The sequence below is a fragment of the Pristiophorus japonicus genome, chromosome 15, assembly GCF_044704955.1.
Source record: "Pristiophorus japonicus isolate sPriJap1 chromosome 15, sPriJap1.hap1, whole genome shotgun sequence".
In the NCBI taxonomy this organism is placed as follows: domain Eukaryota; kingdom Metazoa; phylum Chordata; class Chondrichthyes; family Pristiophoridae; genus Pristiophorus; species Pristiophorus japonicus.
The window spans coordinates 91,454,737-91,474,002 of record NC_091991.1 but is presented as its reverse complement, the minus strand read 5'-3'; the positions used below and the strand labels follow the sequence as shown (position 1 = coordinate 91,474,002).

The window sequence follows — 19,266 nt, the reverse complement described above, 5'->3', positions numbered from 1 at the left end:
GGTTTATTTTGTGTATTGGTACCAATGCACAATGGGAATAATCACATTTAAACCAACACACTGTCATGGTGCTTGGTACTTGTCTGTGATTGCTCCAACCACTGCCATGACCAGGGACACACTGTACCCATCACTACTTCACTCTAGTGTTGGGGAACTCAAGATGCTCTTGCCAGGCACAACCCATGTTGGGAAAGGCAAAGTTTGTTGTGGGGTGGGGTGGGGGGGTTTGGGGTGTGTTCATAGCTCAGTTAGATCGTGGGTATCCAAAACGGAGGAGGAAAAGAGTGTTTGAAGACCAGGCCCTCAAAACTGTCACCAAGCTCATGGTCTACAGGGATGTAGTAATACCTGCCCTCCTCAATGGCTCATAAACATGGACCATGTACAGTAGATACCTCAAGTCACTGGAGAAATACCACCAACGATGTCTCTACAAGATCCTACAAATCCCCTGGGAGGACAGACACACCAACGTTAGCGTCCTCGACCAGGCCAACATCCCCAGCATTGAAGCACTGACCACACTTGATCAGCTCCACTGGGCAGGCCACATAGTTCGCATGCCAGACACAAGACTCCCAAAGCAAGTGCTCTACTCGGAACTCCTTTGCGGCAAACAAGCCAAAGATGGGCAGAGGAAACGTCACAAGGACACCCTCAAAGCCTCCCTGATAAAGTGCACCATACCCACTGACATCTGGGAGTCCCTGGCCAAATACTGCCCGAAGTGGAGGAAGTGCATCCGGGAGGGTGCTGAGCACCTCGAGTCTCATCGCCGAGAGCATGCAGCGGAAAGAGCGTACGGCAAACCAGTCCCACCCACCCCTTCCCTCAATAACTATCTGTCCCACCTGTGACAGAGTCTGTGGCTCTTGTATTGGACTGTTCAGCCACCTAAGGACTCATGTTAAGAGTGGAAGCAAGTCTTCCTCGATTTCGAGGGACTGCCTATGATGATGAGATCGTGGCTGCTCGTGTCAGCACTAACCTTGGTGCTCCAGCCGTGTGTCTTGGGTTTGTGCCGATGAGTTTCTGACCTCTGCCCTACTGTAGAGAGGGTATATGCCAATGGTCACACACTACCCAGAGACAAGTCTGCGGGTTGGGGGTTAATCAGGGTTTCCACTCCTGATCATTATGTTGTGATCCCTGGTAGAAAGCGTGCATGTTTGGATGGTAAGTGAGCATAAGATTGACTCCCCTTATGTTGAGTAATCTGACCATACTCATGGTCTAGGCTCGCGCGTGAATTTGAGTGAAGTACCAGAAGTCAACCAAACTGCATTGAACCCAGCAAAGGTCAACTCCTTTAGGTTGGGGGTGGGGAGAGATAATTTTAGAAAGGAGTTGGGGTGGAGAACCAAACCAAGAGTGGATAGTGAATAGGAGAACAGTGCTGAGGTCTTGGTGTGGGACTGGTGAACAATGATAAACCAGCAGTATTACATACCAAGTACTGTGGTGTTTCTGCCGAGGACAGGGCCCCTTTCCCCTAGCTTTGCATGTTACAATCTTGTACATTTCTTTTTGGATGTAGCATCTTGGGATCATGAGCAGTGAAATTATTTCACCTAGTTTATTTGTTTATCAGATGTGTCATGTTGCTGTTTATATTTCAATGGAATTTACAAAGAAAAGTTTGAGTGTCCAAATGTTAATCTGTCCAGTTAATATTCTCATTAATCAATTGGGGGTAGAGCCTCTCATTGCTACAAATTGATGAAATGAAGTACATTAGTACAATGTTGCAATAATATGTGATGGTATGGGTAGATTTTGGCAATCAATAACAATTTTAAAATGCGCAATTACTGGATGTGGATCAAAAGGAGTTTGTTGCGATATTGACATTCAAACGTTGCTATTGATGTAGTGCGCCGAAAGATCCTGAGCATTCTGGATTCAATTGACTTTCGCCAGGAGACTCCCGAAGAGCTCCATTTGGATTTCTTTGATCGTACTCAGATTGAACAGGTCATCTCCAAGTGTGAACACAGGAACCAGCAGGGCCAGACTGTCTGCAATGTGAAGGTAACTGCTCCCCTAGTACAGCATTTATAGCCTTCTGCCCCCCCGCCCTCTCCCCATCTTTCTCAGCCCCCCCCCCCACCGCTCTCTTCCCCCCCGCGCCCCCTCTCTCCCCCCCGCGCCCCCTGCCTCCCCTCTCTCTCTTTCCCCCCTCTCTCTCTTCCCCCCTCTCTCCCCCCGCGCCCCCTCTCTCCCCCCGCGCCCCCTCTCTCCCCCCCGCGCCCCCTCTCTCCCCCCCGCGCCCCCTGCCTCCCCTCTCTCTCTTTCCCCCCTCTCTCTCTTCCCCCCTCTCTCCCCCGCGCCCCTCTCTCCCCCCGCGCCCCTCTCTCCCCCCCGCGCCCCCTCTCTCCCGCGCCCCTCTCTCCCGCGCGCCCCCTGCCTCCCCCTCTCTCTTTCCCCCCTCTCTCTCTTCCCCCCTCTCTCCCCCCCGCGCCCCCTCTCTCCCCCCGCGCCCCCTCTCTCCCCCCCGCGCCCCCTCTCTCCCCCCGCGCCCCCTGCCTCCCCTCTCTCTCTTTCCCCCCTCTCTCTCTTCCCCCCTCTCTCCCCCCGCGCCCCCTCTCTCCCCCCCGCGCCCCCTCTCTCCCCCCGCGCCCCCTCTCTCCCCCCCGCGCCCCCTCTCTCCCCCGCGCCCCCTCTCTCCCCCCGCGCCCCCTCTCTCCCCCCCGCGCCCCCTCTCTCCCCCCGCGCCCCCTCTCTCCCCCCCGCGCCCCCTCTCTCCCCCCCGCGCCCCCTCTCTCCCCCCCGCGCCCCCTCTCTCCCCCCCGCGCCCCCCTCTCTCCCCCCCGCGCCCCTCTCTCCCCCCGCGCCCCCTCTCTCCCCCCCGCGCCCCCTCTCTCCCCCCCGCGCCCCCTCTCTCCCCCCCGCGCCCCCTCTCTCCCCCCCGCGCCCCCTCTCTCCCCCCGCGCCCCCTCTCTCCCCCCCCGCGCCCCCTCTCTCCCCCCCGCGCCCCCTCTCTCCCCCCCGCGCCCCCTCTCTCCCCCCCCTCTCTCCCCCCCGCGCCCCCTCTCTCCCCCCGCGCCCCCTCTCTCCCCCCCGCGCCCCCTCTCTCCCCCCCGCGCCCCCTCTCTCCCCCCCCGCGCCCCCTCTCTCCCCCCCGCGCCCCCTCTCTCCCCCCCGCGCCCCCTCTCTCCCCCCCGCGCCCCCTCTCTCCCCCCCGCGCCCCCTCTCTCCCCCCCCGCGCCCCCTCTCTCCCCCCCGCGCCCCCTCTCTCCCCCCCGCGCCCCCTCTCTCCCCCCGCGCCCCCTCTCTCCCCCCCGCGCCCCCTCTCTCCCCCCCGCGCCCCCTCTCTCCCCCCCGCGCCCCCTCTCTCCCCCCGCGCCCCCTCTCTCCCCCCCGCGCCCCCTCTCTCCCCCCCGCGCCCCCTCTCTCCCCCCCGCGCCCCCTCTCTCCCCCCCCGCGCCCCCTCTCTCCCCCCCGCGCCCCCTCTCTCCCCCCCGCGCCCCCTCTCTCCCCCCCGCGCCCCCTCTCTCCCCCCCGCGCCCCCTCTCTCCCCCCCGCGCCCCCTCTCTCCCCCCCGCGCCCCCTCTCTCCCCCCCGCGCCCCCTCTCTCCCCCCCGCGCCCCCTCTCTCCCCCCCGCGCCCCCTCTCTCCCCCCGCGCCCCCTCTCTCCCCCCCGCGCCCCCTCTCTCCCCCCCGCGCCCCCTCTCTCCCCCCCGCGCCCCCTCTCTCCCCCCCGCGCCCCCTCTCTCCCCCCCGCGCCCCCTCTCTCCCCCCCGCGCCCCCTCTCTCCCCCCCGCGCCCCCTCTCTCCCCCCCGCGCCCCCTCTCTCCCCCCCGCGCCCCCTCTCTCCCCCCCGCGCCCCCTCTCTCCCCCCCCGCGCCCCCTCTCTCCCCCCCGCGCCCCCTCTCTCCCCCCGCGCCCCCTCTCTCCCCCCCGCGCCCCCTCTCTCCCCCCCGCGCCCCCTCTCTCCCCCCCCGCGCCCCCTCTCTCCCCCCCGCGCCCCCTCTCTCCCCCCCCGCGCCCCCTCTCTCCCCCCCCGCGCCCCCTCTCTCCCCCCCGCGCCCCCTCTCTCCCCCCCCCCGCGCCCCCTCTCTCCCCCCCCCGCGCCCCCTCTCTCCCCCCCGCGCCCCCTCTCTCCCCCCCCGCGCCCCCTCTCTCCCCCCCCGCGCCCCCTCTCTCCCCCCCCGCGCCCCCTCTCTCCCCCCCCGCGCCCCTCTCTCCCCCCCGCGCCCCCTCTCCTCCCCCCGCGCCCCCTCTCTCCCCCCCCGCGCCCCCTCTCTCCCCCCCCGCGCCCCCTCTCTCCCCCCCCCGCGCCCCCTCTCTCCCCCCCCCGCGCCCCCTCTCTCCCCCCCCCCGCGCCCCCTCTCTCCCCCCCCCGCGCCCCTCTCTCCCCCCCCGCGCCCCCTCTCTCCCCCCCCGCGCCCCCTCTCTCCCCCCCCGCGCCCCCTCTCTCCCCCCCGCCCCCTCTCTCCCCCCGCGCCCCCTCTCTCCCCCCCCGCGCCCCCTCTCTCCCCCCCCGCGCCCCCTCTCTCCCCCCCCGCGCCCCCTCTCTCCCCCCCCGCGCCCCCTCTCTCCCCCCCGCGCCCCCTCTCTCCCCCCCCGCGCCCCCTCTCTCCCCCCGCGCCCCCTCTCCCCCCCCCCCGCGCCCCCTCTCTCCCCCCCCGCGCCCCCTCTCTCCCCCCCCGCGCCCCCTCTCTCCCCCCCCGCGCCCCTCTCTCCCCCCCCGCGCCCCCTCTCTCTCCCCCCGCGCCCCTCTCTCCCCCCCCCCCCCCTCTCCCCCCCGCGCCCCCTCTCTCCCCCCCCCGCCCCCTCTCTCCCCCCCCCCGCGCCCCCTCTCTCCCCCCCCCGCGCCCCCTCTCTCCCCCCCCGCGCCCCCTCTCTCCCCCCCCGCGCCCCCTCTCTCCCCCCCCGCGCCCCCTCTCTCCCCCCCGCGCCCCCTCTCCCCCCCCGCGCCCCCTCTCCCCCCCCCCCCCCGCGCCCCCTCTCTTCCCCCCCCCCCGCGCCCCCTCTCTCCCCCCCCGCGCCCCCTCTCTCCCCCCCGCGCCCCCTCTCTCTCCCCCCCCCCCCCCGCGCCCCCTCTCTCCCCCCCGCGCCCCTCTCTCCCCCCCCGCCGCCCCCTCTCCCCCCCGCGCCCCTCTCCCCCCCCCCCCCCGCGCCCCCTCTCTCCCCCCCCCCCGCGCCCCCTCTCTCCCCCCCCCCCCCCCGCGCCCCCTCTCTCCCCCCCCGCGCCCCCTCTCTCCCCCCCCCCCGCGCCCCCTCTCTCCCCCCGCACCTCTCTCCCCCCCCCGCGCCCCCTCTCTCCCCCCCCCCCGCGCCCCCTCTCTCCCCCCCCCCCGCGCCCCCTCTCTCCCCCCCCGCGCCCCCTCTCTCCCCCCCCCGCGCCCCCTCTCTCCCCCCCCGCGCCCCCTCTCTCCCCCCCCGCGCCCCCTCTCTCCCCCCCCGCGCCCCCTCTCTCCCCCCCCCCGCGCCCCCTCTCTCCCCCCCCCCGCGCCCCCTCTCTCCCCCCCCCGCGCCCCCTCTCTCCCCCCCCCCGCGCCCCCTCTCTCCCCCCTGCGCCCACTCCCTCCCCCCCGCTCCCCCTCCCTCTCTTCCCCCCCTCTCTCTCTTCCCTCCCCTCTCTCTCTCTCTCTCTCTCTCTCCACCCTCCCCCTCTCTCTCTCTCTCTCTCTCTTCCCCCCCCTCTCTCTCTCTCCCCCCTCTCTCTCTCTTCACTCTCTCTCTCTCTCTCTCTCTCTCTCTCTCTCTCCTCCCCCTCGCTCTCTCCCCCCCTCTCTCTCTCTCTCCCCCCTCTCTCTCTCTCTCTTCCCCCTCTCTCTCTCTCTCTCTCTCTCTCTCTCTCTCTCTTTCTCTTCTCACCCCCCTCTCTCTCTTTCTCTTTCCCCCCCCCCCCCCCACTCTCCAATATCTAAATTCAATTTGTTTACCCATCTGTACCATGCTTTAAAAACATTTTTTAATCTACTTTTTCCACCATTTTCCCACTATCTCTGGTGTTAATTCCTGTTGTGTTCCCTCTGACTCATACTCCTTCCCCGAGCATTGCCTCTATCCCTAATGAGCTCTCACCAGTCCATCTGTCCTCTTGCATTCCCTTTAGCTCATAATCCCTCTCCCGGAGATAGCTCTCTCACGAGTATTCTCTCCTCCATCATCACCACGATGTGTAGAGTTCTCTCTCCTCGAGCCCCCTCTGTCTCCAGCACCTCTTCCCCTTGGATACCCTCCAGCTCCTCCCTCCAACAGTTAAACATTCTACGGCTGCCTTTGGCAACAGTTTCCTAGTAAGCCGGGGATGTTGCAGCACAGCAGAGGCCCAATTACTTGTCAGGGTAATCTTCCCCTGGAAGTTGAGGAAAGTTTGTTCCTTTGGCTCAAAAGATGTCTATTTAAGATAAGCCAAACGCACTTTTCCCCCTCCAAACACCAAATGTTTTCCGCAAGCCATCAACCAATTAAAATATCAAGCTCGGTGGCTGTTCTTTTTGCACACATAGCCAGCGTAAAGTGGAAATTGCTCCTGTTGGGTAGTCTTGCATGTTGGTGCTCTGACTGAGGTTTCCACTCTGTTCCCCTGGATAATGACTGCCTCATCTGATTTTGTTTCTCCCTCTCCCACCCTTCCCCATGTAAATCCTCCTGTCCCTCATTTTCACCTCGTCTGATATACGTTCCCAACCAGTCATCCTGGATCTTAGCTCAGTCCTGTGTCTCACATTTCTCCACTTTCACTCCCCCCCACCTCACTGGCAGGAGTTTTGAAGGTCTAGCATGTTGTGGGGAGTTAGAGATAAATCATTTTTCCATTTGCCATAATATTATTGAGTAACAGGGCAGGAATAGTCCACTGGTTGTCTGTTTTTTTTCCCTCGGACTCCGCACCTTGATGAGAGATTGATTTCACTCCACCCTTAATGCTGTATGATGCTTTGGACTGTAATAGTGCAGTGTCTCCAAATGTAGCAACTTGTCCATTATCAACAGAGCTGTACATACGGCAGGATCTAGCTCAGCTGCCTCATTCTTTCAGGAAGTGGTGGTCCCTGCCCGCGAGACATGCGCCGCGGGCTCATTTGCCCGCAGCTGACAGTACGCAGTAAGGGCCCCTTCTCAGGGTTACGAGGTGCCCCCGGTGGATCTGGCGGAAGAAGGATCACGTGGCCCGTTGGCTGTGGTGAGGGCACATGGAAGGGTAGGTGAGGCTCTCGAGCCTTGGTCACAGCCCACTCTGTAACTAAACCATGAGGAAGGCATCCGGATATTGTCTCAGTTATTCTCCTCAGTGTAGTCGTGGTATCTATCGGAGGCTACGCAATACCTGCTTACTGCAGATCAGGTGTCGGGGTGCAATCTTTAGATGTGTTGAAATGGAAACTCCAATGTAACCTAGTACTATTAACGTTTTCACTGTGAATTGCTTTACCTCCTAGCTCCTTCATCGAGTACTCATTGCTGAAGTGAATGCTCTGCAGGGAATGGCAGCTATAGGACAAAGACCTTTACTAATGGAGGTGAGACCTTCTGTGCAGTGTGGTACTTGTATGTTCTATTTTATTTTCTATTTATTATTAAAGTAAGCGGGAGCTCCGCACCCCCCAATCATGATTTATTCAATAAGCAGCAGAAACATACTCATCAAGAAGCCCCCAGGTTGGATTCTCTGTCTAGTGAGTTAGCTGATCCCAAGCAAGGCAGTGGTCATGGTGCTGCAGTTGGCGTTGGAGGAAAATCGGCCATTGCCGCTACTCCTGATCACTATCCAGCAACTTCTGTTGCTCGTTCAGGTGTGCGGATATTGTGTCAACTAGAATTGGGCTCTGCGGTGTTGCACTCTGGATCAAAGAGCATGCTGACACACTGAGTATGGCCACTTGGGTAAGACACTAGAGGGTAACCGGTCCTCATGGAATGTCAGCCGTGGCTCAGTGGGCAGCACTTTTGCCTCTGAGTCAGAAGCCGTGGGTTCAAGTCCCACTCCAGAGACTTGAGCACAAAATATAGGCTGACATTTCAGTGCAGTACTGAGGGTGTACTGTACTGTTGGAGATGCCGCCTTTCAGCTGAGATGTTAAACAGAGGCCCCGTCTGCCCTTAGATGGATGTAAAAGATTCCTTGGCACTTTTCAAAGAGCAGCGGCGTTCTCCCCGCTGTCCAAGCCAATATTTATCCCTCAACCAACATCACTAAAACATTTATCACATTGCTGTTTGTGGGACAAATTAACTGCTGCATTTTCTTACATTACAATAGTGGCTGCATTTCAAAAGTACTTCATTGGCTGTGAAATGCTTTAAACATCCTGAGGTCATGAAAGGTGCTATATAAATGCAAGTTATTTTCTTTCTGTACCCCAGCAAAGATTCAGGAAAGGTGAAAGCAAGGTGGTTCAGTCAGCCCCGAGTCTGTAGATGAATAATTCCTTCCCCTAAAGCCATTAGTTTTTAGAACAAATGAGTTGAGTTATCCGGAGTATAGCCTGTAGAAAAAGGCAACTTGCTGCAAAAATGTTATTTTCTTAAAAAGAGAATAGGATACTTTTAATTTGCCAAGATTGTGTGTGTTGTGATTAGTCTGTAGGCATCGGTGAAGACAGGTTGACATTGTGACGGAGGCTTTCCACCCGAACTGTTGACCCGTCTCGCCATTTTTCACAAGTTGACGGAGCCGCTGTGAATTTCCAGCATTTCTGGGTAGTTCCAGCATTCCCAATCTTTGTTTTCAACTCCAGCCCATTTCTGTTTTGAAGAGGGAATCTGTGCTGCGTGGGGCCAGCTGATGGTGCAGTGTGCCTTTTTCTAATGTTGTGACGGTGTTGTTCAGGAAATCAACACGATCCTGCAACATGTGGTGGAGAGGAACAAGCTGCTGGAGTGTCTCCACGCCAAGCGGCACATGCTGGAGTCTTGGCGCCATCTCGTCGAGATCATACTCGCAGCCTGTCCCCTGGACCTGATTCAGGAGGAGAACAGGCAGCTGGTCATCCGGGACCTTCTACACGAACTCCATGACAAGGTAATGCAAAAATGTCCTGTTTCTATAATTAAACGGTGGTTTATTATTTATTATAAGTACAAACATTTTAACGGCTAAAATGCATTTGTAAATTGCAAAAAGGATTTCTTAATTTCCCAGTATCTATAATCCATATATTATCAGTCCGAGCGCCTGAGACAAATCCCTGAGCACTAAGAATCAGGTCATTTTTGATCCCTTATGCTCTCTAATATTAGTATTTATTTTTAAAAGCTTCCTTCAGACCTATCGATTGTTTAATCTTCCTCTTTACAATACATCAGTGCATTTGCTCTTGTACCACCAGGAAGAAAGAGTGTGTACCAGTTGCTTTCTGGGTCACTGTTTCACTCTGGCCATAGGCAGGTTAGGCTCAGCTCTTGAACATCATATTTCTAGCTTGCGTCAACCTACTCCGAACGAGGGGAGATTCTCGCCTCAATGGTCAATTTCCAAACACAGGTGTTCCAGTCTCCCGGCCAATTTCTGAATCTATCCCGCACCATAAACCTGCAACTGCATCATGCTGCAAAACAACTTCAGTGTAAAAGTATTAAGTGGGCAGTGGCATGGATTGTAGACATGGAATACCCTACCTCTGATAGGAGTGGCACAAAAGACAAAGTTCAACGTGGGAAGCATAAAATAGAAACAGAAAAAGCTGGAAATGTTGGCCAGGTGGAGCCTCAGTTTAATGTCATCCAAAAGGTGGCACTTCTGACAGTGCAGAACTGAGGGTGCGTCAGTCTGGATTGTGTCCTCAAGTTCCTGGAGTGGGGCTTGAACACACAACCTTGTGAATCGGAGACGAGAGTGACACCCACTGAGCCATGGCTGACAGCTCGGCAGCAGGTCGGGCAGCATCTGTGGAAACACAGAAGTGGATGTTTCAGCTCTTCGATCTTTCCTCGTGACTGAAAGCTATTGCAGACGAAACAGCATTTCAAGAAGAACAAGAGGGGGGGGGGAGGGGAAAAACACAGACCCACGGGTCAAGAAATGTGCTTGGGCTGAACACCAGGGATGATTAATTGGCAGAGGTGATATTAGCAGGAAGACAAAAAGGCATAATGAGAGAAATAAAAAAAAATGAAGGACATATATAAGACGGTGTGTACGAATAGCTGAAGAGGGGAAGGTAGAAAGAGAAATAAAGAAATCCGGAGCTGACTCCAGTGGCTCAAGAGTTGAGTGAAATGTTTCTTAAAAAGCAGGCCAATCCCAAGCATAAAATAAGTCTGGATACAGGAGGGTTGTACAGACGTTGGGAGCATATATTGATCAGCTTGTATTTTATGGTGCTGTGTAATCTGATAGTTTTGTTCAGCTCTGCCTATCTTCCCCCTCAGATCCTCAATGAGGAGGCTGCTCAGGAACTCATGCCCGTGGTGGCTGGGACAGTATTCACTCTCACCGCTCACCTCAGCCAAACAGTGCGGAGCGAGCAGAAACAGGCGCTCAGCACCCACTCCCAGTACGTCACCATCCTCGACGGGAGCACCACGACAGCAGGGGAGCTATCGGCTGGCTTTACCGCTATCGGAGACTCTTCTCTTCACATTATCCTCAGGAAGCTATTGGATTTCATCCTCAGAACTGGTAGGTCCCAATAAAACTGGAACCATTGTGCAATGTAGGTGCGGCAGCACCTCCCAAACCCGCGACCTCCACCACCTAGAAGGTCAAGGGCAGCAGGCGCCTGGGAACACCACCACCTCCACGTTCCCCTCCAAGTCACACACCATCCCGACTTGGAAATATATCGGCTGTTCCTTCATCATCATTGAAGTTGTTGAAGCGAATAGTATAGATGCATTTAAGGGGAGGCTAGACAAGCATATGAGGGAGAAGGGAATAGAGGGATATGCTGATAGATTTAGATGAGGAAAAATGGGAGGAGGCTCGATTGGAGCATAAATATTGGCATGGACTGATTGTTTCGAATGGCCTGTTTCTGTGCTGTATATCCGATGTAATCATCGCTGGGTCAAAATCCTGGAACTCCCTAACATCATCATCATAGGCAGTCCCTCGAATCGAGGATGACTTGCTTCCACGTCAAAAAGTTCACAGGTGTTTCAATGAAGGGCCTAAAATTCCAGATCCTGAACTACATCCTGAAGGGTGGAAGATGCCAGTGCGTGGATTTTTTTAACGTGGGGTGACCGTTGCACACCAGCCACCACACGGGCTTGACAGAGCTAGGTCTTGGTCCAGTGGCGAGGATTACCCAAGACGACTGGAGACCAGCTCTGCTGCACGGACCTAGTGTGCACACATCATAGTGCTGGGCCCTCGCCTCCTTCGTGCTCCGAACTCACCCCTCTCCTGGGCCCCGATCACATCTCTCTACAGTCTTTCGCCGCTCCTTCGTCCCAACCTTGCCGCTCCTGCTGTACCTGCCCACGCTGCAATCACCAACCTGGATCTTGGTGACGCCCCTCCTCACTGCTGTTGCTCTCCTGCTCCAGCACGCGCTGCTCCCTGGAGTGGTACACTGCCACGCTGCTCCTTCCGCTCCCCGGCCTGCTCCGATGGTGCTCACTAACAGCACTGTGGGAGCACCTTCACCACACGGACTGCAGCGGTTCAAGAAGGCGGCTCACCACCACCTTCTCAAGAGTAATTAGGGATGGCCAATAAATGCTGACTTTACCAGCGACACTCACAACCCAGGAACGAATAAATAAAAAGTGCCTGGAGCAGTGGGCCTGATCGTTTCGGAGTTTTTTGTCAGCTTTGTTCTTTCCTTGCCTTTCTATCAACAGCAACATTTGTATGGGAGCTAACAGGTTTGCTGTCAATGGCAGCATTACTTTTCTATCTCCTCTGGTCCAGTACAAAAGGGCATAACCTTAAAATTAGAGCTAGGCAGTTCAGGAATGATGTCAAGAAGCACTTCTTCACACAAAGGCTCACAGAAATCTGGAATTCTCTTCCCCCAAAATCAACACCCTGTTGAGACTGGGTGTCAATTGAAAGTTTCAAAACTGAGATGGACAGATTTTTGTAGGGTAAGGGTTTTCAAGGGATATGGAACCAAGGCAGGTAAATGGAGTTGAGTTACATATAAGCTATTATCGAATTGAATGGTGGAACAGGCTGAATGGCCTGCTCCTGCTCATTTTTTTCTGTGAGCCCCAAGAGCCAATGTGCTGGCTTTATTCTCCCTTTCTCTTTAGCCCAGGATGTATGTGCTTTTTAAAAATTAGTCCAGGTTTATGTCCTCTGCTCATTTAAACCCCTGACTATTGAATAAGAACATAAGAAATAGGAGCATGAGTCGGCCATTTGGCCCCTCGAGCCTGCTCCGCAATTCAATTAAATCATGGCTGATCTGATCTTGGCCTCAGCTCCACTTTCCTCCCCACTCCCCATAACCCTTGACTCCCTTTTCGTTTAAAAATCTGTCTATCTCCACCTTAAATATATTCAATGACCCAACCTAGACAGCTCTCTTGGGCAGAGAATTCCAGAAGATTCAAGACTTTCTGAGAAGAAATTCCTCCTCATTTCTGTTTTAAATGGACGCCCCCTTATTCTGGAACTATGCCCCCAAGTTCTAGATTCCCCCACGAGGGGAAACATCCTCTCTGCATCTACCCTGTCAAGCCCCCTCAGAATCTTATGTTTCAATAAGATCACCTCTCATTCTTCTCAACTCCACTGAGTACAAGCCCAACCTGCTCAACCTTTCTTCATAAGACAATCCCTTCATCTCAGGAATCAACCTAGTGAACTTTCTGTGAACTGCCTCCAATGCAAGTATATCCCTCCTTAAATAAGGTACTCTAGGTGTGGCCTCACCAGCGTCCTGTACTTAGTTGAGATTTTGAGTAGTCAAAATCCCTGCCCTTGCTGTTTTTGAGGTTTTTGTGGGAGCGGTGTGGAACATTGTGAGGCCTTTCTACTAATGCAGGATGCAAGGAGAGCAGACCAGTAAGTGGCAGATATGTGTTCTGCACCTTTTGCACTGCCTCTAACAAAGCTCTCTGGATCTGCAAAAAGGCTGGTCAGGGATGCAGCTGGAACATGTGGAGTTTGACCTTTTACATCGATTCTCTGCTGTTGACGGAGGAACTGAATGTCCTTTGCCCGCAGCATAGATTCAATTTGAAAGTGTGTGGTGAATTGAGAAGTTAACAATCTCAACCACTAGAGGGACTTCTATGATGCCCTCGGGTCACAGCTCCCACAGTGGCAAAGACTGCATCATTACCATTACTTTACTCAAGGGAGCCTCGAGAAAAACTTCAGGATCTGACTGTGGCCTGAGTTAGCGCGCCCACAATTTTAAAAATATCATTTCTCTTACATGAAGGTATCTTACAGAAGCATTACACAGATTCTAATACACAGAAGCAGGTTGTTCGGCCCAAGTGATCTATGTTAGTGTTTGTACTCCACTCGAGCCTCCTCCTGCTCTAATTCCCCCTTCCCAGCCTGCGCCCATATCTCTCTAGACCCTTCTCCCTCGTGTATGCTTCATCATCATAGGCGCTCCCTCGTATCGAGGATGACCTGCTTCCATGTTAAAAAGGGGTGAGCTCGCAGGTGTTTCAATGAAGGACTTAATATTCCAGATCCCAAACTAAATCTTGAAGGGTGGAAGATGCCTGTGCGTGGATTCTTTTAATGTGGGGTGGCCGTTGCACACCAGCCACCACATGGGCTTGACAGAGCTAGGTCTTGGTCCAGTGGCAAGGGTTAACCAGGAACCTGGAGACCGGCTCTGCTGTACGGACCTAGTGCACACACATAACGCAGTGTGGGCTGGCCCGTGCTGCTTCTGGGCCCCGATCACATCGCTCTGCAACCTCTCCCTGCTCCCCCGCTCCGGCCTCCGTCACCCCGGCCTCCCCCGCCCCGGCCTCCCCGACTCCTCCTCCCCCGGTCCGTCGCCTCGGCCTCACAAAGGAGCAGCATGGCGGCCTGATTCGGGATGGCGGCCCCGACCTGCAAGGACCATGCTTCAGGCCTCCCCTTAAAGGCGTCGATGCCATCTGCTTCAACCACTTCAAGTGGCAGCGAGTTCCACATTCTCACTACCTGTATGGAGTGCTGCTGTAAATCAGAAATCCTCCAAAATTTTTTCTTTGGTCCATGACAGCCTGTTATGTCAGGAGCCATTCTTGGTCTCTTGCCCCTGGTTGGGTGACAGAAGCACTAACACGTGTTGTTGCCGGCAGGCGGGGGTTTCCAGCGTGTAAGAGCACACCTGTATGGAGCGCTGCTGTATTACCTGCAGATGAGTCAGAAGCCAGATGAACCAGACACCTTGGAAACAGGTACAATAGTTCTGTATAAGGATACGATTATTGCAGGTGAAGGTGGCAGCAGTTTTTGAATAATCCATGTTCCTTTGTTGTGTAACCTTTCTGCTTGTCCAAGTGAAGCATTTAGATCCCAGGAATGGAACGCTTTCCATTTCGAGCACCCATTGTCCCATCGGACAGTCTTGGGTCATTTATAATATAGCCCAATGCAGAATAAAGCTCTATGTCCTGTCCCAAGAACGCTGGATTTGAACCCATATCCCAGAAGTAAAAGGCCAGTGTATCATCAGCTCACCACACTCTTCTAATTCCTTTCCCGTTTATTAAACTCAAGTGCTACCCATTCTTTTAATTGATTGAATTCAGTTCACAAACTCTTATTCAAGCAACTAATTTTTCACCAACTTGACCATTCTTAATGTTTGAGCCTAAACAGGCTATTTGACTAAGAGGGCATCGCAGGCAAGCCCAATCTTGCCTTTACCAGGGGTGTGCACACTCACTTTCCAGCAAGTGTCAAGGAATATTGATCAAGAGTAGGAGCGTTGGTTGACTTTTTTTTCCTCTCACCCCAGTCCCAGTGGCACCGAAGCCGATTCGAACACTCTTCGAGTTTCCCTGTTTGAGATCTGGTAACTGAGCACAAACCCAGGGTGGGACCTGGGACTTTCGAGTCTGTGTGGCTCTGTACAATACCAGGTACTGCCATACATACAGGTGTTTTGTCAGCATCTGTTTAAGCTTCTCTATATTTTTACGTAAAATGTAACTTTTATGTTGCTTTTTGCTTGTGTATTGCCCAGTATCTGATTTCAGACTGTCATTTTAATTGGGGCCTCTACTGTAATTGTGGAGTAGAGATCTAGATTTCAGTTGAGGTTAGATCCAGGGTCGGGTGATGAGTGGTCAAATTCTGAACTAGACCGTCCGGTTTTAGGGCTACCCATCCAATAACTATAGGGAAATAAACCCAGACAGGAAATGTCTGGCTTGCGACTGCTGCATGCACCAGTGGGTCGTTCTGCGCATAGCCCTTTTTAAAAAGAATACGCTACCCTGTTGATTGATGTCAAAGGTTCCATTGCGTCCCAGAGGTAACGGATCCATTTTTTAACCGTTCCCAGTTAGAGGGAGTTTAATCCTACTGCTTGCCTCGAGTCTGACCTCTTGATGTGCGTTTTTCTTCGTTTAATGGCGGTGGTGCAGGGCAGAAAACGATGTGGGAAAGGCTGACAGCTCCGGAGGATGAGTATACTCAGCTGCAGAAAGACAACATGACCATCATAGAGAGTTACGGGGCATCGCTGATGGAGGTCATCTGTCGAGATGGTTGTGATGGCCATGAAATCGGGCGAGTAAGTACAAGCAGACAAACACACAGGGTTACAATGGAAGGGGTTTGACAGATCCGGTATTGCACTCTTTCACACAACACTGACATTTCATTCCTTTATAATAAGTATGTGAGTCACGTTATTCTTGTGTTTCATTCAATAACAGGAAGTGAAAATAATCTGTTTCAATACTCACTTTCTTGTCTCCCACCACAAGAAAATTTTGACCGTTCCGCTGAAAGCTGCTATGATTGGCTTAATGGGCAGTTGCATCACATAGTGCAACCAGTAGGTGGTGGGTGCGATTCCTGGTCTCTGCCCAGTTAACTGATCTTATCCAAGGCGGCAGAAGGAGCACTGCACTTGGCTGCAGAACCTTGAGGTTAGAAAGAGGAAATGAACCTGAGTTCCTGACTGCTGCTCGGTGACTCCTGCTGCAAAGTGTACATGTTCAGTGAGGCTCCGCTTGGGCTCTGTTGTGATACCTCCCTAGAGAGAAACCATCATCATCATAAGCAGTACCTCAAAACGAGGATGACTTGCTTCCACACTGAAAAGGGATGAGTTCACAGGTGTTTCAATAAAGGATCTAATATTCTAGATCCCGAACTACATCCTGAAGGGTGGAAGATGCCTGTGCGTGGATTTTTTTAACGTGGGGTGGCCGTTGCACACCAGCCACCACACGGGCTTGATAGAGCTAGATCTTGGTCCAGTGGCAAGGATTAACCCAAGACAACTGGAGACCAGCTCTGCTGCACGGACCTAGTGTGCGCACATATCAGAGTGTGGGCTGGCCCTCGCCTCTTCTGGGCCCCGAACTCTTGCCTCCTGGGCCCTGATCACATCCCTCTATGAACTCTTGCCGCTCCTTCGCCCCGACCTCGCCGCTCCTGCTGTACCTGCCCACACTGCAGTCAGCCATCGCCCTCCTGCAGCAGCACACGCTGCTCCCTGCAGTGGCATGCCACCACACGCTGCAAAACAAAACATGGAGGAATAGCCATCTACCGACACTCGCAATTGGGTCACGAGTGAAGAATGGCTGTTCGGGTAAGGTTCCACAGAGCTGCTGGCACACACTTATCACCACGCGTTGGCACCATCTTGAACGGGGGGAGAAAATAGGCAAGATGAATCTGCCAGATATTAGCAGTGGTCACTTGTGGACTGATGTCCCTCCCTTTGTCTTTTTGCCCCATCTCTGAGATGTTTCTTCCAGCCATAGATATCTGACACGAACATATGAACAATGGCGGACAGGAAAAGACCCACTGGTCCATCCAGCCTGCCCTCCACACCTGCGATACCTTGTGCATCACAACACATACACTCGTCACCCCTCCCAAAAGCCACCCAATCTCCTGGTAGAGGTGAAAAAATAGAAAAAAGTCCAGGCCAATTGGGGGGGGGGAAAATATTGAAAATTCCTCTCCATGATGGAAACCAGTCCAGGGGATCACTGGGTCTGATAAATGTAACACAGTCCCTGTTTATTGTATGAGGTGATCTCCATTCCAGCCAGACACAATCAGCTCGGTTAAGGAACAAGAGTTATAGAGTGGGAGGGGTTATTAGAATGGGAGAGTGAATGAGTGAATGAATGAGAGAGTGAGTGTGAGTGAGTGAATGAATGTGAGAGAGAGAGAGTGAGTGAATGAATGTGAGAGAGAGAGAGTGAGTGAATGAATGTGAGAGAGAGAGAGTGAGTGAATGAATGTGAGAGAGAGAGTGAGTGAATGAATGTGAGAGAGAGAGTGAGTGAATAAATGTGAGAGAGAGAGTGAGTGAATGAATGTGAGAGAGAGAGTGAGTGAATGAATGTGAGAGAGAGAGTGAGTGAATGAATGTGAGAGAGAGAGTGAGTGAATGAATGTGAGAGAGAGAGTGAGTGAATGAATGTGAGAGAGAGAGTGAGTGAATGAATGTGAGAGAGAGAGTGAGTGAATGAATGTGAGAGAGAGAGTGAGTGAATGAATGTGAGAGAGAGAGTGAGTAAATGAATGTGAGAGAGAGAGTGAGTGAATGAATGTGAGAGAGAGAGAGAGCGATCGTGCGAGAGAGAGAGAGAGAGAGAGAGCGAACGTGCGAGAGAGAGAGAGAGAGCGAACGTGCGAGAGAGAGAGAGAGAGAGAGAGAGCGAACGTGCGAGAGAGAGAGAGAGCGAACGTGCGAGAGAGAGAGAGAGAGAGCGAACGTGCGAGAGAGAGAGAGAGAGAGCGAACGTGCGAGAGAGAGAGAGAGAGAGCGAACGTGCGAGAGAGAGAGAGAGAGAGCGAACGTGCGAGAGAGAGAGAGAGAGAGAGAGAGAGCGAACGTGCGAGAGAGAGAGAGAGAGAGAGAGAGAGCGAACGTGCGAGAGAGAGAGAGAGAGAGAGAGAGCGAACGTGCGAGAGAGAGAGAGAGAGAGAGAGAGCGAACGTGCGAGAGAGAGAGAGAGAGAGCGAACGTGCGAGAGAGAGAGAGAGAGAGAGAGAGCGAACGTGCGAGAGAGAGAGAGAGAGAGAGAGAGCGAACGTGCGAGAGAGAGAGAGAGAGAGAGAGCGAACGTGCGAGAGAGAGAGAGAGAGAGAGAGAGAGCGAACGTGCGAGAGAGAGAGAGAGAGAGAGAGCGAACGTGCGAGAGAGAGAGAGAGAGAGAGAGAGAGAGAGCGAACGTGCGAGAGAGAGAGAGAGAGCGAACGTGCGAGAGAGAGAGAGAGAGAGCGAACGTGCGAGAGAGAGAGAGAGAGAGCGAACGTGCGAGAGAGAGAGAGAGAGAGCGAACGTGCGAGAGAGAGAGAGAGAGAGAGAGCGAACGTGCGAGAGAGAGAGAGAGAGAGCGAACGTGCGAGAGAGAGAGAGAGAGAGCGAACGTGCGAGAGAGAGAGAGAGAGAGCGAACGTGCGAGAGAGAGAGAGAGAGAGAGAGCGAACGTGCGAGAGAGAGAGAGAGAGAGCGAACGTGCGAGAGAGAGAGAGAGAGAGCGAACGTGCGAGAGAGAGAGAGAGAGAGCGAACGTGCGAGAGAGAGAGAGAGAGAGCGAACGTGCGAGAGAGAGAGAGAGAGAGCGAACGTGCGAGAGAGAGAGAGAGAGAGCGAACGTGCGAGAGAGAGAGAGCGAACGTGCGAGAGAGAGAGAGCGAACGTGCGAGAGAGAGAGAGCGAACGTGCGAGAGAGAGAGAGCGAACGTGCGAGAGAGAGAGAGAGAGAGAGAGAGAGCGAACGTGCGAGAGAGAGAGAGAGCCAACGTGCGAGAGAGAGAGAGAGCCAACGTGCGAGAGAGAGAGAGCCAACGTGCGAGAGAGAGAGAGAGAGAGCCAACGTGCGAGAGAGAGAGCGAGTGCGAACGTGCGAGAGAGAGGGAGAGAGCGAACGTGCGAGAGAGAGCGAGAGCGAACGTGCGCGAGAGAGAGAGAGAGAGCGAACGTGCGCGAGAGAGAGAGCGAACGTGCGCGAGAGAGAGAGAGAGCGAACGTGCGAGAGAGAGAGAGAGAGAGAGAGCGAACGTGCGAGAGAGAGAGAGAGAGAGAGAGAGAGCGAACGTGCGAGAGAGAGAGAGAGAGAGAGCGAACGTGCGAGAGAGAGAGAGAGAGCGAACGTGCGAGAGAGAGAGAGAGAGAGAGAGCGAACGTGCGAGAGAGAGAGAGAGAGAGAGAGCGAACGTGCGAGAGAGAGAGAGAGCGATGGTGCGAG

At 55.1% G+C, this 19,266-nt stretch overlaps 1 protein-coding gene across 2 annotated transcripts in view; it reads left to right on the top strand.

Annotated features, from left to right (window-relative positions):
• nup205 (nucleoporin 205) overlaps window positions 1-19,266 on the top strand; it is a 168,661-nt gene that overhangs the window by 70,930 nt on the left and 78,465 nt on the right. For both annotated transcript variants that reach the window (XM_070900700.1, XM_070900701.1), the window contains exons 26-31: window positions 1,877-2,034; window positions 7,398-7,478; window positions 8,789-8,980; window positions 10,330-10,579; window positions 14,170-14,268; window positions 15,463-15,611. In XM_070900700.1, the coding sequence (XP_070756801.1) occupies window positions 1,877-2,034; window positions 7,398-7,478; window positions 8,789-8,980; window positions 10,330-10,579; window positions 14,170-14,268; window positions 15,463-15,611 (929 nt within the window). The remainder of the gene's footprint in view (window positions 1-1,876; window positions 2,035-7,397; window positions 7,479-8,788; window positions 8,981-10,329; window positions 10,580-14,169; window positions 14,269-15,462; window positions 15,612-19,266) is intronic.